The 22,164-nt window shown below is 45.5% G+C and overlaps 1 protein-coding gene across 1 annotated transcript in view; it reads right to left on the bottom strand.

Moving 5' to 3' along the window:
• The window catches only part of VOPP1 (VOPP1 WW domain binding protein), a 66,026-nt gene extending 44,726 nt beyond the window's left edge, over window positions 1-21,300 (bottom strand). Inside the window, exon 1 of the mRNA XM_055707430.1 lies at window positions 20,931-21,300. Within this exon, the coding sequence (XP_055563405.1) occupies window positions 20,931-20,981 (51 nt within the window). The 5' untranslated portion in view covers window positions 20,982-21,300. The remainder of the gene's footprint in view (window positions 1-20,930) is intronic.
• Window positions 21,301-22,164: the final 864 nt, after the last annotated feature.

The raw sequence follows: 22,164 nt of genomic DNA, 5'->3' as shown, positions 1-22,164 counted from the left end.
CTCCAGCAGGTCACCTTAGCTTATCTTTGAGAAAGCAGAGTAAGACAAGCTTCCCCTGATAGCGGTCCAAGTCTAAACTCTGTGATCTCTCAAGTCTTACTCTGAAAGACAGACAGAAACCTTTACTAACACCACTGCTTTTCTTTCCAAATGCACAACACATCTCCCTGATTTTGCCTTTAGAAACAACAACAAAACAGTGCATAGAGATATATACATTAAAAAAAAAACCACCCCCAACCAAACCAAAAGCTCCACCACAAAACCTTTTACCTTGAGACACACAACTACCACTGGACAGATGTTAGCAGTGTCGCTTGGTACACCACTGGCAGACACTGCAGCAGTACAGCCCCATAAAACCAAACATCCTCCTAAACAATAGTGTGAGCTAGAAATCACACAATAAAACTTCCATTTATGCAGTACAGCTCTTACAAGTCGGGCGTGATGATGAGCAGCCCTCCTTCGGATGTTCGCACAGCAGAAGGCAGCTGAGCGCTTGCTGCAGAAGCAGTACATGTATGCCCACCGGCTTTGACAGCTGTACTGATCCACAGTCCTTCAGGCTAAAATCTGTCCGTCTCTTCCTACGGGCACAGTTTTTCTCGGTGTAGGAACACATACTAATGTACCCCTCAGCCAGCCCCATCAAAAGCAATGAAGCTTCACAAGGCAGGCTTCCATATGTACTGTTCAAAGCAAGTTTCACAGTCTTTAGCTCTCTGTGTTGAGAAGTCCTTTACTAATAACCCCATGCAGAGTAAGTTACAACTAAAAGTCAGTAACACTACTGGAATCCAACTCAAACCAATGAATTATTTTATTACAGTTCCTTAAAAGCTTAGAAATTAAAAAAATAGATTTATTTTAGAGATGATTTTGAGCTCTTTTTCCATATAGGATGGCAACCCCAAACTTTCGGCAGATACCAGTGGCCAATTTCTCCCTTAGGAATGTAAAGCACACCTCCATCCTTATTTCTGCTTCCCAAGAAGCACCTGTAGCTAGGAGTCGGAAGTACAGAGAAAGGGAAACCACAACAAATAATGAGATGGAGCAGCTACCTTTCTAGAAGGGTCTAAAAGTTTTGGAAGCCTTCAACATGGAAAACAGGTGACTAGGTGATGGGCAAGAGCAAGGTTGAATGCAGGGCTGAATGAAGCTAAATACAGAACTGTTTCATTTGCCAAACCCCATAACATTAGTTTCAATGAATGTCCCTTGTCCTAGCAGGAAATTAAATTAAGAAATACTTCTTTCCACAGCAGATAGACAAAATCTGAAATCTGTTGCTGCAAGAGATTGCAGAAGCAGACAGCTTCAAAGGGGGCTAGACAAACCCATGGAAGACAGATCTGAAACAGTAACAAAGAAAATAAAAAGGGAGCTACACCCTAATACCTCTGATGCAGAGTGGTCCATACATTGGAGAAGTATGAAGGGAGCGAACCTCAGACAGCGGGCAAGCCCACGGCCTTTCTGGCACAGCACCTGCCACCATCCAAGACAGGTACAGGCGGCCACTTGTCTCACCCATCTTATTTCTTTCAGTCTTGTAGTCGCGCATATTTATCAAGCTGCAATTAGCAAGAGGTCAGTTAATAAATGGTGCGAACAGAATATGACTTTGGCCTGTATCTGAAGGTGACAAGGCACAAAGCCTTTATAAAAAGGTGCCAGAAGCATCCTTACAAAGCAAGGCAACAAAATCCCTTTAAAAAGAAGTCCTCAAAGAAGTATTTGCTTTCTTCCAGCAGAATAAATTTAGGACACTGAACAGATTTTAAACGTGCTAGTCTTGATAAAGTCTTTTGAAATAAAACCAGCATGGCAGAAATATATTTTATTTCTTATTTCAAATGAAATAAATGAAATATTCATCATTCAGTATAATCATTGTATAATCACTGCTTAATTGAATTTTAACCACTACCACATATCTCAGGGGCAAGCATAAAGTATTAATTACCTAAAACCCACACAACACGTATAGAATATTTCAGACACATGATCTCTGACCCTACAGAGAGTTTGAGAAACAAACCAACCAATCAAAAAACCTTCTGCAAGTTCATACATGAAAGTTTTGCAGTATTCAATATTCCATTAAATATACAGATTCTACCTGTATTCTTTGACTGTAGCTATATAAAACCCACAATTATGCAGATTTAAAAATCCATGGACAACCACAAAGATGATCTTCCTCCTGCAAGACACATTTTTTCACACAACAGCTCTCTGAGTAGGAGGAGCGTCTCCTCTCACCCAAGCAAGTCCCACTGAACTCCACGGCCTGAGAACTGGCTAGAGGAGGATTTAGAAAGACATCAGATTTTGACCAACACTTCCCAAACAGCAGCATAGTGTATGGATGGGTCTACATGGTAGCTTATTGAAGGTGCTCTTCATGAAAGCATTATGATAAAGCCACAAAAAGTATTTCAGGTTTCAAGACAAATCAAAAAACTCTGGTGGAGCACCTTTCTCATTTAAAAGATTTTCTGACAAACGTGGGCAAGCATCTGGAAAACCATAGGGAAACCATAATTTTGAGGCAATATTATGACTGAACTTTGCTCGGAGTTAGAATTCATTTGAAAATTAATCTCAAATCAAAGCTGCATGGATTTAAATAGGAAGAGTTTTCTCTTTTCTTGCAAAACAATGTATCCAAGTTCCAGAATAAAGACACAACAGAAACAGGATAGCCCTGCTCTGATGGATGTTGAAGGAGAGTTTAAGACTACTCGGTGGCACTGCCTGGGGCTCCTTAAGGAACAACCCTCACTGTACCACAAGTCAGGCACTGCCTAGGGCTTTTCAGGCCAAGAGGAAAGTTGATGTGACCACAGCCATGAAACAAAGGGGGGGGGGGGGGGGGGGGGGCGGGGAGGGGAGGGAATGGGGAAAAAAAAAAATAAAAAATGAGAACCCCAGAAGTTAATCCTCTCAGAGGGAAAGAAACTGATAACCACTTTGCTTGGGTTTTTTATTTTTTTTTTTAAAGTTTCATTAAAGACCTTTAAGTTCATCAGCAAAAATATACATAAATTATGGAAGAGAGGGAACCTACTGAGAGAGGACCCACAATCAGTGAGCGCTGCTTGAGGCAAGAGCTAACACCACAGCAGGTGATAATTCTGTGGTCCTTGGTCCTCCTTAGTACTCAGTAATTCCTCTTCCCCACCTCTGTTAATGGCAGAATCTGCTTAATTTTATTTAAACCAGCTTTTAATGAAACCAGTACAGTTAAACTTATCTCTTTCTTTCCTACGGTTTTTAACCCATATCTTCCAAGACCACTTAAGAATAGAACTCAATCATTTCTTAAGCACTAAAAGAATAATATGGGACAAAGATTACAAAAAACCATACCCAGGTCTGGCAGCAGAGCCGAAAGCAGAACCCCACCTTCCTAAGCGACACTGCCCTTAGCCACAGGGCCATACTTTTATATTGCTCCCTATAAAGTATGGTAGGTTACACAAAAACATTTGTTGGAAAAAGCATCTTCAAATATATGAAGAAATGAATGAGGTAGCTCATTATTTCTAACATAAGCCGAACTCTAAAGAAATAACATGGGGCTTTTAACGATCATTATCACCGTAATGGGCCCTTCTGCACCCAACAAAAAAAGTCATCCCCATGATTCATTATCAGCATTGCCTCAGCTGAGGGACAGAGCACTGGGGACACGGGAAGCTCAGGCTGTGTCTCTACCCACAGATGTATTCCCTCCAGGTCAGGTTTGAGCTGTATTTGCAAGATATACATGTCGGCAGCTTGCCCCAACGCTGCCTGCGCTGCATCTGCCTGAGAGTAGAACCAAGAAGTCCTTGGGGACGTCGTCGAACCCAGCACTACTTATGCGCATAAAATTGTGATCACAGGCTGAAGATGCAGAGTCTCCTCTGAGCCTAAATCCACAACAAGCAACAAGAAACCTGGAGTGCCAATTCTACACATCAGTCCAAGGAACTTTAGGACTGCTGTGGCCGATGTGCACAACCTTATTTGAAAACTGTTTATCTCTCTTAATTTCCCTGTGTAGAGCCCTTGAACGGTCTCTCTTGACAATAGAGCTGCCAGCACTAAATCAATCCTGATTTACCAGCCCTGCCACCAGCCACAGAAATGTAAGATTGGAAAACTGGACTAGTCCAGAAAAAGAATAAATCATTGGATTATTTCACAATATTAGAAAAAACAAACAAAACCAATTAGAGCAGCAGACATAGAAGAGACCTATGCAGGAACGTATAAACTCACCACTTTATGTATTAAACATGCAGTAAGTAAACATAAGTTTACTTTACAGAAGTAAACATAATTTTTTATTTTTTTTTAAGTACGTAAGATTGCCTTAAGGTTTTCACTAAAGGGAAGGACAGCCCCAAAACCAGAGTCAGCATGAATTCCCAACCTCAGTCCCTATCTGAAAGGCAGGAGCTGAGGAAGGTACCATGAAGTAGCACAGCAATGTCAGCACTCCACAGCCCCACAGAAATCTGGTGCTTAGAAGACACTACCAATGCCCTAAGCCCAAACATTATATAGATCTGTTTATGACAGTCTTTAAGGTTGTGAAAGGCATACTAGGCATTGCCTTCTCCACAGCCTTCACCATACCACCCTTCCCATCTCCCCAGTTATTGCAGAGGAACAGTGATTATTTGAAATAAATCTCTCCAGTATTGCTACACTCCTTGCCTAGATATGCAACATTCGTAATGCTGCTATGAGATGCTCTCACCATAAAAGGAGGAGGGGAGACAGATTTTTATGAGCTATTTATTAAATATAAATATTTCTTATCAGTATATGAATTAAATATGTAGCAGCAGGTGAACTCCAGATGGTGCTAGCTTGATCTGAAACTTAACAGAAATCTTCTGAGAAAACAGACTCATATTAGGGACTCAGGCACATAACTGTATTTTGGGGATTCTAAAACCTAATTGTTTCCTGCAGTCCCAAAACAAAAAATAAAATACCAAGCCCCAAACCTTTGTTTTCTTGGCATCTATGAAGTGTCCCAAAGGGCACATCTGCAGAACAGAGAGGTAAGGGAAAGGAGGCAGTAGCGATTGTCACCCAGCAGTCAAGAGCCACCCAAACTAGTTAATGTGCTCTGCCAGGATATGGCAAATCTGCGTTCAAGTCTCCCATCTAGAAGGACTCAAACCTCTCTCACTTTCCTGGAAGTGAACAAACATCAAGCTGCAGGCAGTCAGAGGAGACAACATCTCAAATTTTTGTGGTAGTGTTGCTGCTACTTGTGCGAAATGCATAAATATAGGAGCAAACGCCCGTCTACACTAGCATCCTACCTCTATCGGGAGACAGCAGCAAAATTTTTTTGAACATTGCATAAAAACCAGCAAGGACAGAATTACCTCTTTCTCCGACAGACCCAAGCAGATTCCCCAAATCCCTTACATAAGGGCTTCCCAAGTCAAGGCCATGCTATTTAATAGCAACCGAAAGACCTCATGTCTCATCCTTTTTTGTCTTTCATTTCTATGTTCTTCTGTCTCCAAAGGGGCACAATTGGAAGAAGCACTGCACAGGTCTCCCTCTTCAAAGAGCATCTAAACCACTGTGCTATAGTGTAGCTTTCCAGAGTTCAGCACATATTTCCTTTGTATTTTACACAGTGGAAGAGAGGTATAATGTCAACAATTGACATAAATCAATTCCAGGACACCCTATCTCCTGCAGACTAGGAACACTCCCAGGAGAAGAGTGATACACACTCAAATAATCCTGAGGACATAAAGGAGAAAAGAACTGGCCTCCCGCACCATGGGTGAATGCCAAGCTTTTCAGAAAAAAAGTTCCACGCTCCTCTGACCACATATTGTAAACCTGTACTTTCAATTCCTTAGCTTTCAGAAGTACTTAAAGAAAACCAGCTTTTGAAAGTACTGAAACTGTTTCAATGTGCTGTTACTTCAGTTTTGACCAAAACTACTCCGTGCGATTGATCCAATTTTGCAAAACTTTAGATTGTCCTAGGACTGCATATTTCAATAAATGATTAATTAAGAAGGAAAAAAACCCCACAAACAGTCAAACACAAGTATTAGCTCCTGCAGCATTTCAGTGCATGTAAATGCAGCACTAAAAGGACAGCAAGTTAAACAGATTTAGTCAACTATCCAAAGAGGTGGGAAGCTGGTGAAGACTTGTGTTATTTCATGTTCTGCCCAAATAATTATTGCCATCACTAACAGTCTGAGATTATTTAGATCAACAGAAAATCATTAAGTACTGAAACAGAGTACAAGCATAGTTCAGTGGTAAGCATCCAAGTGTGTGAATCAAAAGATTAGGATAAAATGCCTGTAAGGTAAAGAAACTGGATGTACCTACAGATCTCAGCTTCACTACTAACAGTACGCACTGAACAAGCATTAGGGTGACAATTCCACAATTTGATAATTCCACAAGGAAAGGAGTCCCAATCCAAGCATTTTTTTCTCCAGACCACTTATGAGCCTGTATGGATTCATCCCATCTATGAGAGGTCTAGCATGGGACATCTGAAAATGCCCGTGTTTGAAGTTTGTGAAAGGGAAGGGCTTGCTGCAAAGCAAGTGTTTACCGCGAAGTCAAAGCAGTTTTCTTATCCTGCACTGGAGTGAGAAACTAAGAGTCAGAAACACTAAGCTTCTCATTCTGCCATGAAGAATGTGCCCGACACTTTCACTGCTTTCTGCCCATTTACCCATCCGTACAATGGCTATACATCTGGCCTGGATGTGACTGGAACATGCCATGGCATATCTGATGTTTCTTAAGTACTATTAAACCCTTCTGTGAGAGCTGCCAGACAAGGACACTTTTTGTCATTACAAATAATTGCAAAATTCTGGTTTCCCATAAAAATATAAGTACTAACTGTCAGAGACTTCTGAAGCATAACAGCCTGATTTGTTCTTTATTTGATTACTTGTGTTTGAATAAAGCATGAAGAAATACCGTAAAAATACAAATTAGATTAAACCTATTTGGAAGATGGATATTTGGAGAAGCCGCTTCCATGAATACAGCACATATCAAAGTCTAGGACATTGTTAAGAAAGAGTTGTCCCTCCAGAACAACGTACAGCACTGATAGAGAAAGGAACGGTGATTTTTTTTTTTCCTTCAGTTGAAGAGGCAGGTATTAAAGTCACATATGTGATTTAGTTTTGCTGCCTTCAGTGCTTCACTTCTGCGCGCCGCTGACACACGTACAGCTCCCAGGCACAAAGATGATGTATCCCTGCCATGGACCCAGCTGCAAACACACCTACCAGGCTGAGGGAGGGTTGAGTCCAGACAAACATGGCAAGCCTGCATAGACAGGGAGATCAAACACCTCGGAAGAGTCATTTGTTCATGCAGACTGCTTCACAGCCAGGTCTCAGCCCTCCCTCAAGAGCCACATGTTTACAATCCTTACAAGCGAGGCAGTCACCTTCCAGATGTCCAGGGAGTCATTAGCAGTGCTAGAGTAACACTTGGAAATGCTGACAATGAAATTACAAGTGCCATCTCTACCGCTGTGAAAAAGGCTGCCAAGCTTCCTCTAGGCAATGTCATGAAACCCAGCACTAATTGTTCATAGCCTTGCTTCACATCATGTTTAAATGCTCACACTTGAAGGAAAGACGTTCTACAAAGAGTTCCTGTTTTCAAGCCTCTCTAGATCTTTTTTCAAAAGCTTGCTGCAGGAACATTTCAGAAGAAAACTTCTTAGAAATTAATTATTTGGCTCCATCAGGCACTTCCAGACAGTGGAATATTTGCAGACACTGCTCTTTTTCTTTTTAGCTCCATCAGACTTGCTTTCGGAAATCTATTTAACTGAACTTAAACCTTTGTAAGAAGTTTAATATCTTTACAGTCTATTTTCTTGGAAGGGAGAAGATCACCAAACATCAACACATGGAACCAGTTCTCCTCCCCACCAGCCAGAGTGCTGCCACCAAACCCAGTACCACTGGTACATTCCAGCTGAACCCCAGGGCTTCTTCCACAAATCAGCAACCTGCAGCTGGAGTCAAAGACTGCAGCTGGAGGTCCCAGAAAATAGAAGAATATACACTCCTACTAAAATTAATCAGATTATACATGCTGTAGGTGACACTGGGAAGGTAGACAAAAGCAAAGCAAAATCTTGGACAGTGTTTCTGCTCCAGATCTTAAAATTGCCCTCATACCACCTGTTTACACTATATTTATATATTTTGAGCCTTCTTATCCATCTGAAACCAAGAATTTTCCTTTGGTCCTAGGCAGGAGTTTACAGACATACCTCTCATTAATGCTGATTGTAAATGAGACATTTCAGTTTCACTGGTTTTAACAAGATAACATAGTACATGATTATGGTCCTTCTCCTCTTTTCACTACTTCACACTTGCCTACCAGTCCCGTTAGGATTATTCTTAATGTATTTGCACAGATGCAAATTAAAGTTTTCATGTTACAGAAGCTCCCACATCCTTACATGCTCTTGCACAAAAACTCTCAACTTAACTCACATCCTTCTCCAGATATGCAGTTTGAGACTGAAAAATTAAGTTCATTAAGCACCTGAGAATTTAAATGGGTATCATAATAATTTCATATTACCCCTGGCCTGTGCCTGCCCATGTTCTCTGCAGTTCTCAGAAAGCTCACTAGCTGCATGCACCATGCCCTCTGCCTACTTTCCATCTACATTATGCAACAACCATATGTTTATTGAGAACATTCCCCTAATGTTCCTTTGCCCTGACAGCAACAGCAGCATATCCCAGGGTTGATACCCTACTAAAACCAGGAGGCATAAATACAAAGGAGAAAGGGTCTGTACGCAGGGCAGCCTGCTGTAACGAGAGGTCACCCAAGCTGCAAAGGGAATTCTATGGAGAAGCAGCAAGCCAAACCCTCAAATCTCTAGACTAACACACAAAAATGAGAATAAGCATGCAATGAAACGGACATTCAGGGAAAAGGGACACAATGGAAATCTGTATCCTTTCAAGTAGAAGGGATTTTTAACTACATTTTTTTAAAGATCTATATTCAATACCTAATTGCAACACACAAGAAATGGATTTACAGGGCACTTGTAAGTGCAGATGATATGGCCCTTCCCTCTGCAAATAGGGGAAAGTAAAGAAATGATGGAAGAAGCAAAGTCCACGTGGGAGGTGGATGTGCCAGGGCTGATTCATAGGTGGGGCTGAAGGAAGCCTACAAAAGAAAGAGAAGACGAAAGTACAGGAAAAGTTAAAGCATTTTAAAAAGAGAACGGGGACTCGGCAGCCAAAGAGGTGGAAACTATTACAAATCATGAAATCAGTAACACACAAAAGAGAGAAGACAGACATCCCTAAGCCAAAAAAGGGTGGAACAGTCCAGAGCAAGGCCAGGAGGAGGAAAACGGGTTAGAGCTGTAGGTGGAGAGGGGATTATGTGACAGCTTGAAGATAAGGTTAAACAGCTTGAGCTGCAAGGCAGCAAGAGATGACGAGCCAATAAAGCAATTCAAAGTAGAGAAGATGACGTGGCTGGAGCGACAACAAAAGGTGGCAACTATACCTTCAGGACAGTGTATAGAAAGGGAAATTAAAAACCTATAAAAGCAAGAATGAAGGAGGCCAGGGGAAAAAAAAACCCCAAACAAACCACAAACAAAAAAGCAGCCCAACAGCCGCCCAGACTTCAGCACTTGAGCTGAGAACTGCAGGAACACTTTCAGAGCCAGGATTAATGTTCCCAGATGAATCACTGGCGCTCAGAGAGCTCTTTTTGCTCCCTTCCTCCCCCCCCCCCCCCGCAGCCTCCCACCCCCTTCCCACCTTCTCTGGAACTATCCTTAGGTCACCCCTGCACAACATTCTTGGGGCTAAGAGACTGCAAAGAATGGCAAACATCTCCTGCCCAGTTTCTCTCTGAAGACTTCAATTAGTACTACAGGAGCTCTTGCTGGCTTTGGCTGGATCTGAATTTTTTGTGAGTCACCTTCCCTTCTGCAAGCAAGGGATAAACACACAGAGATGCAAGCAGTAAAAGCCAGGCTGAAGCATGGGGTCTTCTCAGTTGTCTCAAGCAGCCCAGGAGGCTCCTTGCTCCTCACCAGGATCCCAGAAATTGTCCAGTCCTGGAAATTTTCCAGCACCCTCAAACACCTCATGGGAGGTACTGGCCACTTCGTCATGAAAAAAAATGTATACTGTGAAGTAAGAGAAAGCAAAAACAGCTGCAATTCATGGAGAAGCAACATGTGTTCCCTCATCCATCATCTGCTCTGCCTGTGCATTGCACACCATCATCAGGATGCCACCAACAGCTAGCACAGGTTCCTTAAGAGCCAAGACAACTGCAGTCAGAGCAGTTTTATACCTTCACTGTGCCTGTGCAGCAGGTCACACCACTCTGTGGGGCAGGGGGAACAGAAGCTGACACGTCTTGCCAGAGCAGCGCAGGGGTGATGGAGCTGGGGAGCCTCAGTGCAAACACACACCCAAGCGTCAGGTATCTCACCCCACGCCACAGCCCAGCACCCACGGTTTCCAATGTTTAATCACTGTGGATGGCTATCACAGAAATAAACGCATATTCACAAGCTATTCTTAGCATTCACCGGAGAGGCAATTACCAAATTACCCAGTTACATAATCTCTTTTATATAATCACTACGATGCTCTTCTCCTTATGCAACACGGAGGGCGACCGCGGCCAGCTGAAGCAGCTCCTTCCCCAAGGAAAGCTGCACCAGCAGCACCGTGGGCGGGACACACTGGTTACCGCAGGTGTACGGATGAGCGACATTAAAAGCCAACTCAAGGCAACCAAGACCTTCAGAAGCAGCAATGTATAAACACGGGCCCTCAGCCCAGGGAAGATATGAGCATCCCTGCCTGCGCTGCTCCAGAAGATGCACAGAATGGAGACCACCTGCACCTCCAGCTGGTCAAGATGTCAAAGGTGCCCAGTGCCCTCTGAGCAGCCCGACCCAGCATTCACTGGAAGCAAGTGGGATGTTTCCATTGACTTTTAATGAGCTTTGGATAGAGCCCAGGATTAGAGCTTTAATAAAAATAGGACGTCAAGATTACTACAGAATTAAAACAAGCTTAATCCAAATGCCCCTGGCTCTGTGCCAGGGCCATGCCTGTGGTTTCCGTACATGGGGAAAGCCAGGTGAAGCTCCAACTGAAACAGGTTCCCACAGGGCACCTTGTGATGGGCACACATACGGGGAGCTGGCAGTGTGGGTCAGCACAGCCGCTCAAGTTTCATCCATCAGAAGGTTTTGGGCATACCCCAATGTGTCTCCTACAGCATCTTCAGGATCTCACTCAATGCCTTCTAGGAACACTGCAGACATCTAGGCAGATGATTGCCACGTATAGTGAGACCCAATTTACTAGCGTTCTCCCAGGGCTTTAAGAAGTCAGCATCAAAAGCGTTACCTGCAGTGAAGTGGGAAGTACAATTTAAACCCTGGATTTGAGAAAATACAAGCCTGTGGATCCTGAGATGCTTTTCCATTATCATGCTGCGAGATCGGCGTTAAGCTCAGTTAGCTGTGCGCGTTATGGGAAAGCCCTAAACTGTGAAGCCCCTCAACAGCAAGGTATTAACACTACCAAACTCAAACACTTAGTTGTGTAAATACCAAAGGAACAGAAGACAGAACAAACTTTGTTCTCAATTCACCTCTTTTGACTGACACTCAAATCCAAAGGCATCTGCCTTAGCTTTATCTCGAGGTTAGACAACTAGTAATATTTAGCCATTATTTGGCACCTACTGCCTCCCCTGCTCCCTAGTTTCCCTAGAAATACAGATCATTCCAAGCAATATACAGGCAAGCCCCCAGCCTTAGCGTGGCACAATACACTTTATGCAGGGAACACACGCACAAGTTTGGGAACAGAGACCACTATCATTTCAGCTACAGAAAAAAAAAAAATAATGCAGCAGCTTAATGTTATCCTTACACTATCACAAACTACAGGATGACCTAGTTCTGAAGAGGTTTAACCCAATCCCATACTCTATTATTAAGTCTGTATGAAAGCCGGGAATGCAGGTTGCTGTAGTCGACAAGCGGATGAGAGCAGAACTGGGGTCCCCTCACACAAACCACTGCTGCCCACATTAGTGCCCGCTGTGACAGCACTGCTGCTGCTCAAAGCACTGAAAAATCACGATTCTCATTAGGGACATTTGTTTGGGATAGACAAGACAGCACTCAAAATAGGAGCAGCTCGTATCAGCCTTAAAAAGAAAAGCAAACCATGTAAGGGTAGATTTAAAACTTCTCACGCACCCTTACTCCCCTGCTTTTTTTTTTATTTCATGCTAGGCAACCAGCTGACCATTTGAAAGCAGCATATTCAGAGAAGAAAGTTTCCTCCTCTGTTTTGGACTGAAACCTTACCAAATTTAATGGCATTTGAACAAATGAAGGTGGACTTTTACAGCCATAACCCTTCCTGTACCAGGTCGAATTCATGGCTCCAAGTGTGGAGGGGAACTGGGGCCCTGAGCTGGGAGCTCACACTGTGAGAGAGTCAGCAGTGAATTCCTGGATCTCACTTACACCAGTATTGAGATAATTATCTGTAGCGATGAGCAATACATTTCCCCCCCTCCCCCGAGGAGCAGAAATGAAGGAAAACACTTGCTTGACTCATCCTTGTCCAGTTCTTGCATCCAGAGCCAAAGCATGCTTACAGTCTTACAGTCACCCGCCACAGCGAGCAGTGCCTGCACCAACCTTCCGCATTTACGGAGATATTGCGGGGGAAGCAAAAAGGAGTTTGTTGTGTTAACAGAGAAATGAAACACTGAATTCCACCTGGGCAATTCCCCAGGTAGAGACCCTTAGGCTGTTATACCATCATGCCTTAACAAAGAGTCAATGCAGCACAGCATTTTGATATCAGTCTGCTGTGTTGACACTAAAGGGACTGTACTAAAACCGGCACAGTACAAACAACTAAACCTCTCTGGTGAGTCAAGGAGCATCTCCTGTCCAGAAAAGGAGAAACACAGACTGAGACCAAGACAGACAAGACAAATTTTGTTGGCCTACCTACACCCATCAGACATGCAGAAAGACACAACTGTGACTGCAAAAAACCCCAAGTATGCAGCAACTTAAAACAAGCCTGTCTTCATTACTACAGGCATTGAATTTTTTTTTTTTTTTTGCTAGTATACATTGCCTGATGGAGCTCCTAATGTCTTGATGACTAAACCTTCCAGATCATGGGCACAGTACCAGCTCTTCACCCCATGGTAGTACAAGCCTATCACTGCGACTACAGGGCTGGCAAGACCGAGCTAAGCAGGTGGGTCTACAAAACCATCACCCCCCTTGGCTGGCAGTGCTGCTGAGGCCCAAGAAGAATATGAACACGTGTAATAAAATACTCACCCCACATCAAGTGGAAGGCTCTTGAAATACCTGCTGCCCATGGTCTCTGGTCTGCCATCAATGAGACGCCTGCCACCCTCCCATACACTCACGTTCCTCTCACATTAATTTAGTTTAAGATTTCTCCGGTTCTTCTTCCTCTAGAGGGAGGATCCAAACCAACCAGAATGCATTTAATTAGAAAGGCATAAAAATACTTTAAATGTACAAATCTGTCTTTCCTATACACTAAATCAAGGCAAGTACAGGTATGGGCTGTATACTTGGGGTCCATGACCCTCACCTCTAATTCTACCACCACAAGACCTGAGAAGGAAGGCTCCACCCTCAAAATTATTGCCAGCTGTTTAGCTGCATGATGTCCATCAACGTCAGAGGTGAGAGACCAAGCCAACTAACACACACCATCATTCCTACTCCAGCTGGAAAGGACAAGCTGCTTACAGAAGGATCGATTGCAGCCAGGGCTGGAGTCAGGGCATGCTCCCACCGCCCTGCTTCAGTATTCCCCAAAAACACCCACTTTCCACTGTCTTTGAACTTTGAACTTAAGGTCCTAATCACTTCACAGTCACTTCCAAGGAAAGGCAAAGATACTTTTTTTTCTTTCAGACCTCCAAATGAGAAAGACTCAGTGAAGGGTGTGCTAGAGGACTGCTGTGTTCAGTTACCCATTGGCTGGACTTAAGGAAAATGGTCCTTCTCATGCTGCCAGCTGATGGTGGACCTTCCCCAGAGGTACGGTCTCCAGCCACAGCCCCCTCCCACCCCACAGATGGGAAAGGCCAGTGAGGTCATTTGCTCCAGGTTGAGAACTTCTGTTCTGACAGACACTTGGCAAGCAATGTGGGGAAATGATAGGACACCATCTGGAAAAGTTAGTTTTATCTAACAGCATCCTTCAGGGGAAAACAAAAAAACCCAGACTCCACTAGTTTTCCCTTCTAACAGCGCATGGAAAAGGTCTGCATGATTGCCTTCTACTCCAGTACAACTGCACTATTGTCTAGGGACTTGTTTTAATGCAGGACTTGGCAGTGCTAGGTTTATGGTTGGACTCTATGATCTTAAGGGTCTTTTCCAACCTACACAATCCTATGACTCCCATTAGGTGACACTTCATGTATTGAAGCAAGAAATGTGCTACCAAAATGGGCAGCCTTGCTCCAAGCCATGCATTCCCCCTCCTCCCCTGCAGAAAATTTAACGATGCTGCCACAGCACAAACCTCTGCTGAACCAATGGAAAACTATCCCCTCTCACATTTTTCCCCATCCTCTTTTTGGTGGCTCAGTCAGTGGGATGATCTAATCCTTCTGTGGCTGCACAGATATTAGATGGTTGGACTTGCGTGATCTTGAAGGTCTTTTCCAACCTAGATGATTCTATGATTCTAGACCTGCAGGAGCTGGCAGAATAATGGGCTAGGGACCACCCTTGCCAGCAACAATCCACCTCTGCATTGGATGAGACACAGATTAGAAACTCTTTCTTGCCAATTCCTTTCCTTCTAAAAAATCTACCAGACTGAAAGCTGAGTCATTGAGAAAGAGGAAGAGATTTTTAGTAGAGTTATTTAAAACACGGGTTTAGTTAACACCTATTTAGCGCAAAGCTGAAGACACACTTGAGAAGACAGACATTTTTAACTCAGCAGTGAAAACTTCCTATTTAATATGCAAGAAACCTATCAAGATACATTGTTCTCAAAGAATGCTTTCCTCTTTCTCCCCCCCCGACCCCACTCCCCCCAAACCCAGACTCCCATCCCATGCTCCCCAGGAATATCAGGCATGGTATTTCATCTCCTATGTTACCTTACTGATGTCAGGAAAGTGATAATATCCACTTTCTAAGACCTTATCTTTCCCTTGTCTCGGAAGCACTGTTCAGTGCTCAAATATCCCAGGCTGCATCCCCAGCCTTTGGACAGACCTAAGATTCATTGCCCAAAAGGCACTATCAAAGCAAAGAAAAAAAAAAAAAAAAAAAAGATTGTTTTAAAAAGGCTTCACCTCTTGCTAGTCAGAAAAGTTTGTATTTCCATAATAAACCCTAACAGGATTTCAATAAAGCCTTCAGCAAAACACAAAGCAATACAGCATCTTCAAAAATTCAATGTTAGGTTTCTGTAGGGTTTTTTATTTATATGGATTTTACTTTATATCACAACAAATTTAAAGTATATCAGTAGCCATGTTGTCTCAGCAAAAAATAAGAATTTATTGTTTTAAATTCTGTAGTATAAACTCAAACATTGATCTGTTCCTGCCTGCAAATCCAGCCTACATAGATAAGCAGTGCAAACCTGTATGTGGGCACACTTATTCCAGTTTTCCTAAGCCTCTTCTTAGTGGAGTAAACCAAAATAAATTTGCATTAAACCAAGGAGAGTTTCCATCGAGCCTTTCTTCACTGATTTTAGCCAAATCCATTTTCAAAGAGCAGCTAAGACTAAAGGTTTGCTTTGGTCAAGTTCAACACATCCTTCCAGACACCTGCATTAGTTGAGTGGGAAGTACAGAGACAAAAGAGAGTTGGAGGACTTCCCTTTTCCGGAGAAAGTGTAATGGAAGGTGCTAAATGTTTTTGACTGCTATAAAAAATATAAACAGTTTTTATAGATGCTTTTTCCGATAAAAAAAACAAACACCACCCAAACCCACCAAAAAACCACCACATAGCTATTTGCACCTCCCCTTAGAGGATGCAAACAGCACTGCCACAGTCCCCTTCCTGCAGCGAACCGAATCTGTCTCCTCCTCAGCAGGAGCACAGTGAGAAAAAGTGTGCAAGCTCAGTCCTCTCGCCTGGAAATCACAGCCCATCTCGCTGCTGTCAAGAGGCAGGGAAGACTTGCCAGCACCAGTTGGATCCCCAAACTATAAATCACAAGTAAGCTCTTTCCTGCCTTCACTCAGCAATGCAATAGCTGCTTTCCAACTGGCTTGAAGAGGGTAAGGGAAAAAAAAGAAAAAGACACCCAAAATTGTTTAATCTGCTAAGCCCCTAGATAACTACAACTAACAAGCAGGAGAGGGTTAGTGGACACTTCTACACTAACAACTCCCTTGCAGAATTTTTGGGATAGACATTTCTCCATCACTTTGGACAGGATTATTCCTCTCACCACGCATTGACACAACACCCACAAGAGTTGGAACATCAATGTGACTGTATCAGTGGGCTTCCACAGAGAGGGACATCACAGAGACAACCACCCTGCTGTACACACACATTCGTATGTTCAAGGGTATGTACATTCCTATAATACATATACAAAGAAGGACCTCACAGCTAACGCATAGAAAAATATTCCAGAAACTGGGACTGGGGTGTGGGTTCAGGTCCCCATAATCCTCACAACTTCTTGAACTCTGCCTGTGCCTACAGCGATCAAAGTATGTGGTTTTTTTCTTTAAGACTGCCCATCTTAATGTGGTTGTCCATACAACAATTAAAAAAAAAACCCAAAGCAAAACAAAAAACCTCTTCAGGAAGGGCAGATATTTTAGGTCTCTCTTATTTGCTAAAATCTGTCCTGTTGAAGTCCACTTATAAAAATAACACCAAAAAGCTCCACACAGAAGTTACCCAACTGAGAAGCATTAGCCAACTTTGCTTTTATTTAAACAAATCTTGTATGACAGACTGTCAGGTATGTTTGAATTTTATTTCAAGATAACACATTTTGTTGTTCATATGACATGTCTGTCCATTCTTTTTAAAAAAGGCACTTGACACTTTTGTAGTATCTTTCATCTGACAAATTAACAAGAAGAGGACTACACTGATCACTTTTTCCCAAACATTCAGTTATCAGCATCCACATTATAATTCTTAGAAACGAGAAACTGAGCGTGTAGAAATATCAATGCTATTATTTCCAAAAGTGACGATTAAATCTTCTATAGTGATACGGAAACCTTCCTGGTGGGATTCTCACCCACATCTCGTACAACCTACAGCAACTACCACAGGCCTCAGCTTACCTTAACACAGAGCACTAATAAGCTTGACTTAAATATTCAGGCAGTTCGATTAGCTCCTTGGTTTCCCTGAACACACCACATGGGCCAACCAGAAGCTTAGGCACCTAAAACTGTTTGACAGTGTTGGAAGTTAAGGCTACCCAGCAAGTTACTCAGCAGCAGTTACAATACAACACCTTCTTTATTACAACCACAGCACAGGCAGGGTCCTCTACTGAGCTTAAACAACCAAGTCGAGCCTCCCCAATCCTGAATTGAGCTTCAGCTACCCAGCTCTCCTCCATCCTGCACTTCTGCAGCTTGCAGGAAAGCAAGCAAGCACTCGGCCTGAGAAGCAAGCTACACAGAGATACTCTGGTGCCCTTATTCAGGCTGAAAATAAGCTTGCTTCATCATCATGGGGGCAGGCGGGCTGCTTGTTTCGTTTTATTTTTTCCCCATCCCAAAAACATCACTATTCGTTAAAGTCACATTTAAGCTCAGACAGCCAAAGCCCTTGGAATGTCTGATGAAATAAAACCAGAAAGTCTTGATACATACCCCAAACAGACACCACTTTGAGGCCCTCCTCAAAGCCTCCCATAAAACTGAGAGCCATCTACTCATACAAAACTGAGACAAAACACAGTCCTCTCAGTGGAACCACAAGTCACACTAGCAAGTGAGACCACTGGCTATTCATGAATGCTGAAATCACATACCCCAGTATTACAGATCTACCAGATACCCAAGTTCCCAGTGAAAAAGGGCGTTTCAGGCAATTGAGGTTAACACCACACTGCTACCTCCAAGCAGCCAAATTAATCTGAAAAGATGGATGAAGATTCAACAGCATTCATTTCTTCCTGAAAGAACCAAGACTACCTTTGCAGGTTATCCACCTGCAAAGTTCCTCATTTTAGCTTACAGTGTTAAACTGTTCAACCGTGACTAAGTTGTGAGCAAAACTCATGACATCTTTGGTTTTCCTCCCCTAACATCAAGGTCATCTCAGAGCAAAGTCTGCTTGGTCCTGGGATCAGACCTTTTTCTTCCATCATGGGAAGTCTTTGTGGTTATGGTGGAACCCCCTCATCCAGCAAGAAAACACAGAATTAATCCCCCTTTCTTACCACCACAGTGCTCTGGACATTTCTGTAGTGTGTCTCAGGCTCTCCTAGACACAGAGAAAGGATGACACCCCAACATTGAGAGCCAGCAAACTCTTACATGTAAATCCTGCTTCGATAGCAATGCCTTCAGTTGCCTTTGTGAAACCACCCATGAGCACACACAAGGGCCTTCCCCTGCCCCTCAGCCCCTCTTCTGCATCTTCTGCCTTTCCATCAAGCACAGCAAACCATCACTTCCCCACAGGAACACGGCACAGTCGGCTACTGACCAGGCTTCAGCCCGACAGCCACAAAGAAACACTCCCGCATCCAAATTAACACCTACCATCAATTTGATGCAAGTTTTTATTTGTTTGTGGGTTGTTGGTTTTTTTTTTCTTGTGAAAGACTATTCCTTTCATCAATATAACCAGAAACGGTGTTTTGAATGCACACAGACAAAAAAATACATGAACATCTTCCAACAAGCATTTTGGGTAATTTAACCAAGGAGAACTTTAAACATCAGTAAACTACCACAAATTGCTCTGAAGGACTAAATGGCTCCCACCACCACCATCATTATCACACTGTTAAGGATTAAATAAGATCAGGTCAAAGCTGCAAATAGATTTAAAATAATTGTAACAAAACTGTTTCAGATAATAACCTATATGGAAGTCAATGCAGAAGACAGCAAAAGTTTCAAATACCAAAAACCTTCTAAACTACCAGATGTCTCCAATTCAGTTATTTAAACCCCCAGCATTCTGTTTCCGGGCCTTTTTTTCCTGTAGAATACAACTTGAAACAATCTGCAATACCTCTTACTTGCATAGGATCTCATTTAAAAGGTATCCTAAGCACTTCCCCCCCAAAAAAATGCAAAAAACCAGATGGCAAAACAAATGTTCTAGATTAAAAGAAAGCGTCAAAACAAACCAAAAAGACATCCCACAATTAAAACTGGTGTAAAAGCTTAAATAACAGCAACATTGGCTACATCCAAAGAGGATTTATGCAAATCACTTCTGTCAGGCACACAGGTTCTTTCTCAACAGAACACACCTTAAGAAAGCAGAGACATCTAATCAAATACATCTTGGAGGGGCAGAACCTTTCACACTCTCAGATGAACAAATTCCCTCTGGGAACAGCTGGTGTCTGCTTTATTTAATCGACATTTTGCCATTCGTGCTTTCTGAACAGCTTCTGCAGAATCAAGGAGCAATCGCAGGCAAGGCTCTGGGCCAGGTTTACAACTGAGGTAACGAGACACAGCTCGATTAACTTGAAACGAGTTACATTTATTTACATTAAATGGTGATTTCGATCTGAGTGTTTTAATAGGATGATGCCGGATGACATAGTGGGCAACATACCAGAAATTGTTCATCTATGTAGGTGGCATAAACATGTAGTAAACATCATTTTCATGAATTATATCCATTACCAAAAACAAAATTACACAGCCAGCGCTCTGGTTTCCATGTATGGGTTTGGTGGTATGTTGGTTTTTGGAAAAAATTAACTCCTTTTCTGTCCAGACTGCTCCAACACAGAAGCAACACGGCTCTCCACCCCTCCAGCCAGACTGCCTCTGGGCTGCACAGGTGTAAGGGGGCACCTCGGAGAAGTCCACGGGTGTTTGCGAAGTCACACTAGCACCCTGCCACCACAGGTGTCGGGGCAAGGATGGGAGCCTGCTGGCCAGCGTTGCCCCATGGCCAGCGTTGCCCCATGGCCGGACCCCAGCCCAAGGGACACCTCTCCACCAGAAACCACCTACAGCCGCGCCTGCTAAAAAAGGAGCTGGCTTCCCGGACCCACGACATAACTGCATGGCACAAATCCACCCTCCAATTAACGTAAGCTGCCTTTTTTTTTTTTACATTATTATTTATTATTATTATTAATTGCTGTTTGCTTGTCCGCAGCCACCGGAGCCGAGCGCCGCCGCGGCGCGAAGTTGAACCCCGCCGGCCGCGGCCGCCCCGGCGCCTCCCGGGCGCTCGCCTCGGCACCTCGAGCTCGCCACGCACGTTTTGTGCACGAAAAGGCTAATTAAAATAAAACCGAAAGACACCTACCAGACACCCTTTCCATTTAACCCTGCCTGAAAGGCGCCACGTTCCGCGCCCCTCGGGGAGGCGGCCAGCTCCAGCAGCCCGTGCTGCCCGCCGGTCCCGCGTCACCCCGCTCCAGCGCGCCGCAGACGGGCTGTTCGTCCGCTCCCGCAAGGGAATGCTCCAACGGAGCGAGCCCGGCCGGCGCGAACGGCACCCGGCCGGCACCCGCGGCAGCGCAGCCGGGGCTCGCCCAGCCCGGCTCCCCGCTGGGTACGGGCCGCCCGCTCCCCCCCGCCGGCCGCCCCGGGGGGGTGACCCCCGCCCCGGCCCACCTCACCTCCCAGAGCAGCGAGAGCAGCAGCGCGACCCCGGGCTGGAAGCGGTTCATCTCTCTCTCCTCCTCCTCCTCCTCCCACAGCGGCGGGCTCGCCCTGCCGGCTCAGGCGCGGACGGGCGCTGTCAGCGGCACCATCCCCAGCGCCGGGGGGGCCACGGCCACCGGCGCGGCGGGGCAGCGGGCAGGGCGGGCTGACGGGGGAAGGGGCGGCCGGCAGCCGCGCCGGGGGCAGGGTGTGAGGCGGAGCGGGCCGGGGGCGGGGAAGCCCCGCAGCAGAGGGTGAGGACGAGGGCGGGCTGGCCCGCCGATCCCCGCGGGCAGCGGCGGCCGGAGCCAGGCGAGGCGGGAGGCGGGCAGCGCGGCGCCCGGGCGGGCGGCACAAAGAGGCCGGGCGCCGCCGAGGGCGGGGAGAGGGGCCGGGCCCGCCGCGGTACCGCCCCGCTGCCCGGCCGGGAGGGGACGGCGGCGTCGAGGCGCGGCGGGGAAAGCCCTGGCCCCGGGGGGGGGGCGAGTAACGGGCTGCGGCGCTGCCCCGCCTGGGCCGCGCCCGCTCGTGATGGCGCCCGCCCTCCGCCGGCTGCTCCGCGCCGAGGGGCTGCGCGGGGTGCCCGGGGCCGGCGGCCCTGAGGAGGAGGAGCAGCCCCGTGCGAGCCTCCTGGAGTTCGACACGGCCGAGTGCGGGTGGGGGGCCGGCCCTCCCCTTGTGCCCCACGCGTCACACCCGCCCCGGCTCCCAGCACAGGACGGGCCCGTCCGCTCCGTGTCCCTCCCGCGGGCCGCCCCTCCTGAGGAGAGGGGCCGGGGGGCTCCGGGGAGGCCCTGCTGCGGCCTCTCCGTGCTTAGAGGGGGCTTGTAAAAGAGATGGAGAGAGACTTTTTACCTGCAGCGACGGGGGTGGTGGTTTCAGACTGAAAGAGCGTGAATTTAGGGGAGTTATTCGGAGGAAACTCCTTCCCATGAGGGCGGCGAGGCGCGGGCACAGGCTGCCCAGAGCAGCTGTGGGTGCCCCATCCCTGGCAGTGCTCAAGGCCAGGCTGGACGGAGCTGGGAGCAGCCTGGGCTGGTGGCCGGTGTCCCTGCCCGTGGCAGCAGGCTGGACCTGATGATCTTTGAAGTCCCTTCCAACCCAAACCGTTCTGCGGTTCTACAGCTGCCTCTGTCAGCCTGGTGGGTGGCGACAGGCCCTGCCGGGGCAGGCTCAGCCCCTGCCGGCAGCTTTGGCACTTCAGGGGAA

Source organism: Falco cherrug, chromosome 4, assembly GCF_023634085.1.
Source record: "Falco cherrug isolate bFalChe1 chromosome 4, bFalChe1.pri, whole genome shotgun sequence".
Lineage (NCBI taxonomy): Eukaryota > Metazoa > Chordata > Aves > Falconiformes > Falconidae > Falco > Falco cherrug.
The sequence above is the reverse complement of the archived record's forward strand: the minus strand, read 5'-3'. Positions and strand labels throughout refer to the sequence as shown.